We start from the raw sequence: 13,994 nt of genomic DNA on the forward strand, positions 1-13,994 counted from the left end.
TATACTAAACATTAGTATTAATCAAATGTATGTATCATAATATTACATATTAGTATTGTGCTCTCTTCTAACTTGAAGGGGCTATTTTACAGTACTTTTCAGTTCGTAATATTTAATGCTACAACATCTACGCACTGCAGTCTTCCAATTTTGCTTAGCTCAATAAACAAAAGAACATCGTTGTGAAATTATATTTGAGAAAATGTCCAGGTGGCTCGTCTGTAAATGTCTTTTCAAATTGGTTGTGTTCTTGCCACGAATGAGCTCTCCGCGTGCTTTACAGTTTGTTTTGTTTTGTTCGTCTTCAAACGTGAAGTGAGCTGTGGACATTTTGTCGCTCTTTTAGACATCACCTCTTCGAATGCCGACTTCCCGGGAGCTCATTTAAAAACTGAAAACCTTCGCTTCACGTCTCAATAAGTCAGGCTCTGATTGGTTCTCTTCTCTCATGCAGTCTCGCCTGTTCCATTTTGCCGGTTCTTTTGTTCATTCCTCGCATTTCTCCCGTCTGCTGATTTGATTTTCGTCACAGTCTATTTTCGTCTCGTCCTTTATTCGTTGACGATAATGTCAATCAATTTAGTCATAGTTTTAGTCTCCATCAGTGCCTTCTTTTTTTAGTTTTCGTTTCGTTTTCGTCCGCAAAAATATATTCGTGACTAAAATAATGACGAAAATATTTAGTCAACGAAATTAACACTGATACTTAGTGAACTTTTTAGTAACAGTTCTTAAAAGAACTTTCTTAGTGTGAAGAACAATTTAATAATTGAAAGAACCATTTTCTACTATAAAGAACCTTTTGTCCAGGTGAAAGTTTCCATGGATGCTAAAGGTTGTCCATCGATGTCAACAGAGGACTTTTAATTTAAAGAGTGGACATGCACTTTTCAGTACTTATGTAAGGATACCTTGAACCTGTGGTGTACAATGTTATTACTTCAAATGCAGCAAATACAGGAACCATTAATGTTACATAATGACAGAATGAATCTGTGGTTTGAAGAAGCAGGAGAGGAAATGTAGCAGAGAGAGAGAGAAATAACAAATCTGAAGTTGTCATTATTTGACCCTGTGACCACCTCCAGCGCTGTCTTGATAAATTGATTTTACAGTGTGTTTATCAAGCCATCTGGTCTGTCGTTACGGTCAGAATCAAGATTAGAAAACAATGCCGTAGATCTCCTCCGGGGAAGGTGGTCTCTGGATTTCACACATACTGACAAATTGTGAAAGATTCATTCCGTCATAATTACTACCATGTGAGAAAACCTGGAGTTAACAGCTATGTAAGGAATTTTCTTTTTCTCTCCTTTAAATTAAGCTGGACATGCTCCTCGTATGTATTCCAAAAGCCAAACATGATATGTGTCAAACTCTAATTCAAATAACTCCATTGGAGTCGAAATAAGTAAAAAAAAAAAAACAAAGTATATACACAATTCTCTATAAATTGTAATGCATGCATTATGAAAGTAAATATGGCCAATTTCTATTCACATTTTAGGATTGGACCTGCAATAGATCAAATACACCCATCTCACATTTCACTCAGAAATATGGCACATTATGGAAATGAAATGGGTTGTATATGCAACCTTTTTCTCAATGCAGATTGTGCTTTGTGTTGAACGATCTGTTAAATGTCTCCTTCTCATATCAGCTCCACAGCATTAAAGCAGCATGAAGTACACAGCGAGCGAGACTGAGAAGATCTGCTTCAGCTTCAGTATTTACACAAAACTAGATGTGTGCAGCAACCATTAAACCCTCTTTAGAGACTGATGCATTTGGCTGACCTCTGGAGGAAGGAAGGAAGAACAAAGTGATTGTTTGCATGTTCCTAAAATGTGTTTTGGCCCAGGAGAGATAATGGCGAGCGCTAGCATCGATCTCGCACAGGAGGACGGGGAGAGGACTCTTACCCACACACTGCGTCCCGTTGACCCTCTCGAAGCCTTTCGGGCAGCTTCCCTGTCCATTCACAGTGTTTCCTGATGAGATAAGAGCACGTCAATCTCACATCTGTCAAACTGCAGCTAGTTTAATAATGCGTGCGGAAGGACAGTCAAACTGAGAAAGAGGACAAACATGCAGATAATTAACAAATGATTCATCAGCAAGACCGGGGGCTGAAAGAAATACAATAACACAAAACATCCTGACACTATATTTCATAAAGCCACATTCTGGCTTTGTTCTTACATGTGACAATATGTAGCTTATGTGCATGCATGTACTGTATATAACTTAATGTAAAGCTTTACAGTTCACCATGAAATAGAGAGTGATTTGTTTATTTATAAGGCAAGCCTTGAGAAAAAGCAGTACACTTTTAAAATGTAATGCATGTAAAGTTTTCAGACGCTTCGTTGCACATTATGTGTTTTGAGTGTGTTTGACCCACTTAAGTAGGCCTTTAGTACAATTAAAAAAATAAAAATAAAACACTTTGGTAAAAATTACTGCTGATTGTGCTGACAAGCATTTGTAGTAAACTAAAAATACTTTAATGTAATTTCTCTTGAAACTTCTGTAATTTCTCTTGAAAATTTTAACTACACACTTAAATTATAGTAACTTTAAATGCGATATCAAAGAACACATTATAGTTAAAATTATTACACTTCATACATGCTTACGTATGTTAGTCGACAACATTAAAATAAGTGTTTACTTCCTTAAAACATGACAAAAGATTGTTAAAACGATTTCAAATGCACTTTTAATTTGACATTTTTACAAAGTGCACTTTTTAAAAGACTGTCAAAAAACAGTTGTCTCTCGTTAAGTCACTTAAGTGGTCTTTTATATATATATGTATATATATATATATATATTTACTTTTAAGATTTGAAGTTCACTCCAAGTACAGATTCAATACAATTAAGTAAGCTTCTTTTTCACAAGGGAAAGCATGTTCTCTGTCTCTCTCTTTGTTTCTTTTACAACAAAGTCTTCCAGCATGTTCAGGCATACTTTCCAGAGTGCTTCACAGAAAGGAAAAATAACTATTTGTCCCTGTGAGGTTAAATATTTGTGGCTCTGGGGAGCCGGAGATCCTGAAGCCTGTAACAGACGGCTCTATTGTTCCAGTCATTATTCAGAACGGGGTAAAATGATTATATAACCGTGTGCTTAACTTTATCATCCACTCTGGGTCGCCAAGCAGTTATGAAAATATAACCTTAGCAAATGTTTCTCTGCACTACGAACAACAGCAAAAAAAGTTAATCAGAAACATAGTTATGAGATTTTGGTCACACTTTATTTTAAGGTCCAATTCTCACAGTTAACTAACCACTGACTATGATTTCTGCCTAAATTAACTTCTAATTTGCTGCTTATTAATAGTTTATAAGGTAGTTGTTAAGTTTAGGGTATTGGTTAGGATTATGGATGCCATGCATTATACATACTTTATAAGCACTTATAAACAGCCAATATGTTAATAATAGACAAGCTAATAAGCAACTAGTTATTAGTGAGAATTGGACCCTATACTAAAATTAAAACCTTAAAACACATTTTCTTGATTTAAAATACAATTCTCACTATTATCAAGTTGCTTATTAGCATGCATATTACCAGCATATTGACTGTTTATTACAAGGCTACTTATAAAGCACATATTAATGGCTTATTCTGCATGATCATATTTTGGATCCTGTAATCCAAATAACTAGACTTTCATCTAATGAGATAAAAATGTACATTTTACAGAGACTAAAGTCACAGTTAATGCCGGCAATTGTTCCCCAAACATATATATATATATATATTTTTTTTATATATATATATAATTTTATATATATATAAAACAAATTATTATATTTCTTTTATTTTTATTACTTTTATAATAATTTATTATTAAATTATTATATTTCTTATTTTCATTTGGTTTAACTTTAAGTACTAAGATGATAAACATTTTAACTAAGATTAAAATGTAAACACACACACACACACACACACACACACACACACACACATATATATATATATATATATATATACGCTAAAATATCAACAAAAATATAATATCAATGATACTAACATAGCACTGATCAGTTGCATTATTAATAAATGCTTTTCTCTATAAAAAGAGTTACAATATCATCATATTTATTGTATTCATTTTTTTTATTCATTCATTCATTTATTTATCTATCCAACAACTATTATTTATTATATTAAATTATTATAAAAATATGCCAGGTCTAGGGAGGATGTCATATTTTTATTGCGGGAAGTTGGCATAATTTGACAGTTTGATAAATGTATTTTCCATTTACTGTTACATAAAATATGTTTCATAATTATATGAATAAATAAATATATATATAGTTAAATTTTTGTTATATGCTAATATTGCTATGCTTACCATATACTCTCATTGTGACAACTTACCCCACAGTGTTACAAAAAAAACTGCACAAGAAACATTGCATGTTTTGATCTGTATTAACATCTCAAAAAACCTAAAAGATCATTTCTGGGTAAACTATCCCTTTAAGTTTTACTCCATTCCTCATATAAAGCTTTTGTGTATCGCATGTCCCATGTACCTGCAAGAAATTCTCCCAAAAAAATGACGCATTGTGTCATTGCATGTCACTTTATTTAACATGAATGAATGATAGGGGTGCTGAAGTCAGTTTCTATTAAAGGCTGCAGCATTCATCGAGTGGATGAGGAATGTAAATACGCTGTAATGTTTAGCCAGACGGCTGATGCAGGGCTAATGGCGACACCTTGACTGTTGCAATAATAATATAGTTGCAGGACTTAAATGAGATGTTTGCCAGAGAGCTCTCAAAGCTATATTTATCTCCTGAAGTCATGCAGCAACTGCTGTACTTTCTGTTTTACAAGATAGACATGTGTTTTACCAGCCAGCTGAACTGACATCACCGGTGTTTTGTTGCCTCTTTGTGCTCAAAGTACAAACTGTGCAGCTATAATGGCTCAGATGATTTATAGATGTGACCCTCCAGGCCTGTCTGACAGTACTGACATACTCCATGTGCAGACTCTCACCTAAGACTGCGGGACAGAGCGTGCATTCGTTGATGCCCCAGGCCTTCCCAGCTCCCCGGCAGCACATCTCCTGACTCCTGAGACCAGGTAACGGAGAACTGCACTGTGGGACGGAGCAGAAGACACACAATACTTCACTCATCCATTCACTCAAACCACTGAATTGGGCATGGAGTGCACTGTTAAAGGATAAGTCCACTTCCAGAATAAATCATTTACTCACTCCCATGCCATCCAAGATGTTCATGTCTTTCTTTATTCAGTCGCAAAGAAATTCAGTCTAATTCCAGGATTTTTCTCCATATAGTGGACTTCAGTGGTTCTCGACAGATTGAATTTTAAAAATGCAGTTTAAGTGCAGTTTCAAAGAGCTTTACATGATCCCAGCCAAAGAATAATGGTCTTATCTAGCCAAACAATTGGCCATTTTTTGGAAACAAATAATATTTATAAACTTTTTATCCACAAATGCTCTGCTTGCTCTAGCTCTGTCATGCGCGTCTTTACACATAACGTAATCCTGTTGGAAAGATCGTGCATTTTTAACCTTCAATCCGTTGAGCACCACTGAAGTCCACAACATGGAGAAAAGTCCTGGAATGTTTGAATCTCGGATGACATGGGGGTGATTTTTTTTTATTCTGGAACGTATCCTTTAAGCAGACACTCACTGATACTCTAATGACTGCTAGATGACATGCAGTTGGAAACAGTGTTTGGCGGAAACACATTACAAGCAATGTTCATGTATTCAGATTATGCTTTTACAAGTAACTAGTAAAGTAACGCATTACTTTTTATTTACAAGACAATACCCGAGGCTGTTACTTTTGTCAAAAACAGAACTTTTTCATTTTAAAAACAAACAAGCAATCCCAGCCCAGGTAAGGAAAAGCAATGTAGCCCATAACCTTCCATGAAAAGTAACTAAGTGATGTAATTAGAGACTTTTATGTAGCAATGCAGTATTTAACTTTACCCAATACTGGTTGCAAAGTTGCTTGGTGTTAGTAGATTGTCTAAAGTAGACATTTTCATAATTTGCTCATGTTGCTCAATGCATGTTGACTTTAGCCTTTGACTTCCATGCTATTTGTTCCTCTATACTACGGTATGCCTGTAAGTCCCCTATAAGTCAATGGCTACTGTCAGCTTGTTTTTTTTTTTTTTAATGAAATTAAAATTAAATTAAATAGTGTGTATTTTATGTCCAACAAAAGGGAAATCATACAGGTTTAGACCAACTTGAGGGTGAGTAAATGATGACAGAATTCTGTTTTTGTTTTTTGTTTTTTTGGGTAACTATCCTTTTAAATTTCAAACTATGCGACTGCATACTGACTTATTTTATTATATAGTCATGTCTCTTGAGAAAAAGAAGTGTGCTTTACTTGTAGTTTACTTTAAATCTTGAAAGTATATTCTTAAAAATAAGCTTTCAGAAATTATAACATTAATAATAAAATGTAATTTAATAAAAAAATAAAAATAAAGAGGCACTTTCATGACTGTTACTCAACACACTTAAGTACTTTTATATATATATATATAAAAAAACACTGTAATAATATCAAATTAAAAGCTTTAATTTAAAGAGCTTTTAAAATCGTTTTAATGATATTTTGTTGTGTTTTAAAGAAGCAAACAGTAATTTGATGTGTAATTATTTGATGTAGTATATGTACCACTTAAGTGTGTCAAAAAAGTGTTCTTGCATTTAATATAAATACAAATTAAAAAACTTTTTTGTTCCTTTTGGGGAGCTTGGCAGTCTCTGGTCTTCATTCCCTTTTGTTGTATGGAAAAGAGCAGCCTTGTCATTACGTTGAATTACTACAAGTGTTTTCCATAGAAAAATGCATATTTCCAGCAACATGCATTTGAACAAATGATGAATTTTCATTTCTGTAAGACAAATCTCTCAAACCACAAGCTGCTCCAGGGGAATCGTGCTATAATGAGAGTACTATGGCTAAACAATCTTGGATGCACACACTTCAGCTAACCTTGAAGTTTAGCATGATCACAATAAACAAGTCATACTCAATTCATCCAGCACAGTCCAGACAAGTTTTCAGCTAACCTGTCCGTTGCGCACTTCTCTGAAGCAGTATTTGAAGCCGGACGTATCGGTGTAGACTGAATCCCCGCGTATGGTCTGGGCTTGAACCCTGGGCGGCGACGCCTCTGCTCTCTCTCCCCGCAGCTGGTGAGGACGGGCCCCTGAGAGCCCCGCAGACCAGGTCACGGTTTCTGAGTGGACGGAGGGGCTGTAGCCCACCTTCAGGACCTGGTGGATCTTCACACTGGCCTCTGGAGGGTGCTGGACTCGCACCTTCACCATCGGGGACGCTGAGAGACGGAGAGACCGGATCAGACTGAAGAAACCCAGAGTACATGTATGCACTAACAATATCCAACAGTGTGTAGACATGCATACTTTTTTTTCTGAAAATAATGCTAAGACCCACCACAGTATCATATGCAATTTGATGTTAAATTATTTAAATGATGTACTGTGTTTATTAGCAAAATGGCAATTTATGGACAATTTATAGAGATGGAAAAACTAATTTTGTAATAAAATTGCAGACTCCTTTTTCTCATTGAAGCTCATAACCAGTATTTTATGCACTGTAAATGCACACAATTAAATAACATTGTCACACTTTCATTAGAAATGATGCTCAATTAAAATAATGTGTTCACAAGGGATATTTTTTTCTTCACACATAACATATATTTCATTCAAGCTGCTCCTTACTGACACGGTTGTCTGCATGACAAGTACACTAACTTTTTACATAAAAATGCATTAGTACACTTCAAAATATATATATATTTTGAAATTACTGGACTGTTTTCAAGAAAATACTATTTAGTCTTCAAAATGTCATACTTGCCAATATTGACTTGCAATTTCTGAATGAAAATTTCTACAGTAATTTCTATAGTTTCAACAGGTTTTTTTTAAGTGTAACCACTGCAATAAATAATATGAGCATTGCAGTTTATATGAAAAATAATAAAGTGTACTTAATAAATAAATAACAATAATAATTAATACTAAAATGTTATTAAATGTTATGTTATTTAAAAAAATGTGCTTTATGCAGGGTTTTCATATTTTAGAATGAAAGTCTGGATCTGTGACGAGCAACACAACACAATACACTACATTCATGAAGTTTGTAAGTTTCTTTATAATTAAGTGGCATGCCAAAATTATTTATGGGGACAGACAGACAGACAGACACATATTTAATAATAATAATAATAATAATAGTTTGTTAATTATTTGTAATTTATTTGTTATAATTTTATTTTTTTTAGTTATTAAATAAAAAAATAAAAATAAAAATAAAAATAAAATAAAATAAAATAAAATAAAATCTGTTCAGCAGCAGGTGAGGTACAAAGGCAAATATAAATGAATAATAAATATGGCATGATAAAAATGTTCCAAGACGGAATCCAACACTTTTAATCCAACACAGCATGATTGTAAACATCACAAAGAGCCTTTACGATCATTTCTTACACACATTAATGAATATCCGGCCCTCTGGGGTCAAAGGTCATGTTCTGAGTCTATGCACTGAATCATAGTCCTGGAAATAACACTACACGACTCTCACATACTCAGAACAGAGCAAAAGAAAAAGCAAGATTAAAGTGTTTACTGTTTCTCTCATAATCAGACTGATGATCCAGAAACAACAGACGGGGAAACAAGAATGGCATAGAGAGATCTGAGTCTGGATCTCTGCAAACAGAAGACTCATTCTGCTGAAGCGTGTTCGAGCTGTGAGTCACCATTACCTCCTGCCTCTCACAGATTAAACTTGGCAAAACACTTCTCCAATTTTCCTCCGGGAGAAACCCCTCCTCGCCAAACAGGCACTAAATACAATGTCGGCATTTTCCAGTCCTCTGAGTTTCATAAAAGATGATTTGAGGTCTGAAGACAATATGAAGACAGCTCTGTGATAATAAAAGCCTAAAAAGACAGGCACAACATGGGCCTTATTAGTTTGGACGAACATCCCTACAAACCTATCTGGGAACACCAGGTTCAGTCTGGGATTCAGATTGTTACACAACAGACGGTGTTTAGTGCTCATAACCCCAATTCGAGTCACCGCTTGCACAATACAAGTGCTTTTTAGTTTGAAAGCTGTAGGGTTTACTGGCACCTTGCACTGAAATGTAATGTAGTATGGAAAAAGTGGAGCATTTCCCCTAAAAAGCTATTTTTAACTACCATATAACAAACATAATTATAAATGCAACACTTTTGTTTTTGCCCCCATTTTTCATGAGCTAAACTCAAAGATCTAAGAGTTTATGGACATAAAAGGCCTATTTCTCTCAAATATTGTTCACAAATCTGTCTAAATCTGTGTTAGTGAGCACTTCTCCTTTGCTGATGGAAGTTTATAAGAAGTAGCAAAGAGAAAAAAAAACTGCCAAAGGGGTCAACAAATAAACAATTATTTGAGAAAATTATTTTTACCTTATTAAGCATTTAAGCATGTAATTAAAGCAAAGACCCAATATCTTAAGTCACGTTGCTTTTCAAGTAAATGTATCTTGATTTAAGAATGTTCAGATTTAAGTTAAGAATTAACTATGGTTCCAACCACGTAAGTTTACACTGAGGTTGATGAATATTCGTTGATCTATATTGTAATGATGGAATCTAATTTGGTATCAATGGTTGTTGGGAAACATCTCATTAATCCAATCACCCATTTCTGACACGTGGTAGGCCAGACTTGTCAGCTGTTAGATCAACACATCAGGTCTCTCTACACAACTGGTACTGAAATGAGGTTCACATTGTCTCTCCTCATCACGCCTCAGGTCTTGGTCAGGTTTAGTTGTTGTCGTATCTAATCAGCTGTGGAGTGAATCCGCCTTGGTCTGCTTGTTCATGTGTCTCTCTGCCAAAACACTGAGCTCACCTGACACTCCCTCATGAAGTGCAGCAGAGTCTGTGGCATGTCACTGAGCGACGGTTGCCAGATTGAGATTATAGGGTTAAATGCCAGAGGTCAAAGGTCCTCGGCTTCTTAGGAATGAAGTGAAGTAAAAAAAAAAAAAGCACTTTTCTAAAATAACTGATCATATACACGACTTTTTTGTTATTGAGGGATTGGTTTAGATGTTTTTTATTTTCTACATTTGGTAGGGTATGATGGTTTTTAAGTTTCTGTTATGTTGTTTTTGGAGGGTGACCATCATAGTGATGAATGAAGCATATTTTGCATATGGATAATGTTAAGAGCAATTAACAACATAAAAACCTGCTTACTCCAACTCTGAATTTCTTGAATCAATCTTATTGATGTGATTTTATTTTTTGCCAATTTATTTGGGGTTACAGTGTTACTAACATTTTAAATTTAGTCTTAAATTTATTAATAATCTAATGCTAGTTTCTTATGAAAAAGAAGCTGCATACTTCTAAAAATAGTAAGGAAATAATACACTTTAAAATAATATACATAAGTGTGAACTTGTAATGTTTTTGGATGCTTAAGTGCATGCTAGTTAAATGAAAATGTAGTAGTTTAATCTAATAAATGCAACACTGGTGAGTGTTTTTTTTTACCCAATTAAGTAAGACGTCAGTATATATTTCTATAAAATTTCATAATTACATCTACTGTCTTTGAAATATGGTTAAAATTATTATTGAATGTAGGGACAAGCATTAATTTTATAAGCAACTAAAATATACTTTAAAACCATTTTTATTGTAAGTTTTCGTGCCATGTTTTTAAATATATTTGTAATTACACATTTGTAATGATTAAGTTTTAATCTAGTATGTTAAAAATATATTATCTATCAAATGTAATGTTGAATAACACACTACAGTTAAAATTATAATCCAGTACTTCACATGTGCTTTAGTATGTTAGTCCACACATCAAAATAAGTGCACTTCTTTAAAGCATGACAAAAGATTATTAAAACAATGATTTAAAATGCGCTTTAAAGTAAACATTTTAATTTTCACATTATTACAAAAAGTGCACTTTTTCTCTCTTTAAGTCACTTCAGTGGCCTTTCATTGCATTAATACTGTGTTATCTACAAATAATGATTTTTAAAATGTATTTTTAAGATTTAAAGTACACATCCGTACAATGGGTTGTGGATCAAATACAATTTGTCCGTTATTTTTATGCAGATTTTTTTATTTAATGAGACCTTCAACCCGTTGACTCCCATTGAAGTCCACTATACGGAGAAAAATCCTGCAATGTTTTCCTTCATTTCTTTCATGAGGGTGAGTAAATAATCAGGACATTTTTATTCTAGAAGTGAACAAAGAACACAGCTAATGATTGGCAGCATACTAAATTCAATCCCTGACAGAATAAACACACATGGCTTGGTATTAAGTGTTGTGGTGTTGTTTCTTGTAGAATTAAATTGCAAAGAGCTACAGCAATGAGTTTGGTTTAGATGATCAACCTGAAAGAAAGTATATGACTATTTACTGAAGACCTGTGTTTCTCCTGAGTGACGCAGACTCATTTCTGGCATTGACGTGTCCTGTCACTCTCCATTACCTCTGTCTAACAATGAGGCCAAACGCCCAGAAAATACGTACCGGTATATTAAAATGGCATCAGGTCTTAGTACAGCCCAGAGCAGATTTCAGAGTAAAAACTGTGGACATGGTGCTTTCCCTGACGTCATTCTTCCTCAACAAACCCACACACGAGACACATGATCTATTCAAGCACTGCGCTCACATATTCCAGGTGTAACTGACATCTGCATGATGCATCAGCCGTGTTTCTGCTTTAATTCCTTACAGGACTCCAATGCTGTCATTTACGGATAACAGCCAAATCAAAACAGAAAATAAATGTCGCCAGTCTGAGACACAGTCATTTTTCACCATCACAACAGTCTGGATCTGTATGTGGCCATGAGTTACACAACGGACTACAGCGCCAAAACACATATTACCGTAAAAATTTTGATTAAACAAGGTTTGTTTGTTCTATTCTTCTAATTTTGCTTAAACTGTTAAAATTTGCTGTACCCTTGTGAAAGACACACACTTTTAAAAAACATACTTTTTGCTGAAATAATACACTTAAAAAAAAATAAAATAAAAAAAAATAATATATATATATATATATATATATATATATATATATATATATATATATATATATATATATATATATATATATATATTTGAATTGCAAACTGAATGTCAATTCTTTAGACATTAAAAAATTAAATAAATAAAATAAATTACATTAAAATGCAATTAGTTGAACTTAAGATTGGTATGTGACCCAGTTGCTGTAAGTAGTATCTAAGTTTATTTTGATATTGCATTTTATTTATCTAGTGTGCATGTATGTCACATATTTTGAACATATATTTTATTACACATTTGTAATAAAGTTGCAGTTTAGTACATTTAAATACATTAAATAAAATATTTTCTAGGCCTTTATTTAACACACACACAACATTATATTGAAGTACTTTACATGTGCTTTAGTATGTTTCTCAATACATCAAAATCAGTGTACTTTTTTTAAAACGCAACAAAAGATTATTAATTTTTACATTTAAAATATTATCTAAAATGTACTCTACTTAAGTGCCGTTTTATTTAACTAACATTATATTAATTCCTGTTTTTATGTACTTTTGAGATTTAAAAGGGTTAGTTAACCCAAATATTAAAATTGTGTCATTAATAACTCACGCTCATCTCGTTCCAAACCCGTGAGACCTCCATTTATCTTCAGAACACAGTTTAAGATATTTTAGATTTAGTCCGAGAGCTCTCAGTCCCTCCATTGAAGCTGTGTGTACGGTCTACTGTCCATGTCCAGAAAGGTAAGAAAAACATCTTCAGAGTAGTCCATGTGACATCAGAGGGTCAGTTAGAATATTTTGAAGCATCGAAAATACATTTTGGTCCAAAAATAGCAAAATCTAAGACTTTATTCAGCATTGTCTTCTCTTCCGTGTCTGTGTGAGAGAGTTCAAAACACAACAGTACAATGATATCCGGTTGGCGAACGAATCATTCGATGTAACCAGTTCACCAAATCAAACTGAATCGTTTTAAACGGTTTGTGTCTCCAATACGCATTAATCCACAAATGACTTAAGCTGTTAACTTTTTTAATGTGGCTGACACTCCCTCTGAGTTCAAACAAACCAATATCCCGGAGTAATTCATGTACTCAAACAGTACACTGACTGAACTGATGTGAAGAGAGAACTGAACACCGAGCCGAGCCAGATAACGAATGAATGATTGACTCGTTCACGAGTCAAGAACCAGTTGCATTGGTGTTCATATTACCAGTAGTGATCGGAAGTTTGGTTCTTTTCCACGAACCGGTTCTTTTGAACAGTTAAATTCAATAAGAATGAAGAAAACGTTTCACTCCTCTTTTGCGCTCGACATTATGACGTCATTGGCGATGATTGCCCTTGATTGAAGCCTTCGGTTTACCCGCGCTCATAACACTAGCACAGAATCAGTTCAAAATCAATCACCAAAAGAAACCGTTCGGTTCAGACAAAATGGTTCTTGACTCGAGAATCTGGCTCGGCTCTGTGTTCAACTTCAGTTCTGGTTCAAGAAGATCCGATTACATCGAGTGAACCGTTCGCGAACCGGATATCACAAACTGCTTTGTTTTGAACTCTCTCAAAACAGACACGGAAGAGAAGACAATGCTGAATAAAGTCGTAGTTTTTGCTATTTTTGGACCAATTTTTTTTTTTTTTGATGCTTCAAAAAATTCTAACGGACCCTCTGATGTCACATGGACTACTTTGATGATGTTTTTATTACTTTTCTGGACATGGACAGTAAACTGTACACACAGCTTCAATGGAGGGACTGAGAGCTCTCGGACTAAATCTAAAATATCTTAAACTGTGTTCTG

General features: G+C 34.2%; 1 protein-coding gene across 3 annotated transcripts in view; it reads right to left on the minus strand.

Annotated features, from left to right (window-relative positions):
- The window catches only part of ltbp4 (latent transforming growth factor beta binding protein 4), a 77,547-nt gene that overhangs the window by 32,818 nt on the left and 30,735 nt on the right, over positions 1-13,994 (minus strand). For all 3 annotated transcript variants that reach the window (XM_026288100.1, XM_026288099.1, XM_026288101.1), the window contains exons 7-9: positions 7,124-7,392; positions 5,041-5,143; positions 1,926-1,994 (exon numbers count right to left, since the gene is read on the minus strand). In XM_026288100.1, the coding sequence (XP_026143885.1) occupies positions 1,926-1,994; positions 5,041-5,143; positions 7,124-7,392 (441 nt within the window). The remainder of the gene's footprint in view (positions 1-1,925; positions 1,995-5,040; positions 5,144-7,123; positions 7,393-13,994) is intronic.

Source organism: Carassius auratus, chromosome 18 (assembly GCF_003368295.1).
Source record: "Carassius auratus strain Wakin chromosome 18, ASM336829v1, whole genome shotgun sequence".
NCBI lineage: Eukaryota > Metazoa > Chordata > Actinopteri > Cypriniformes > Cyprinidae > Carassius > Carassius auratus.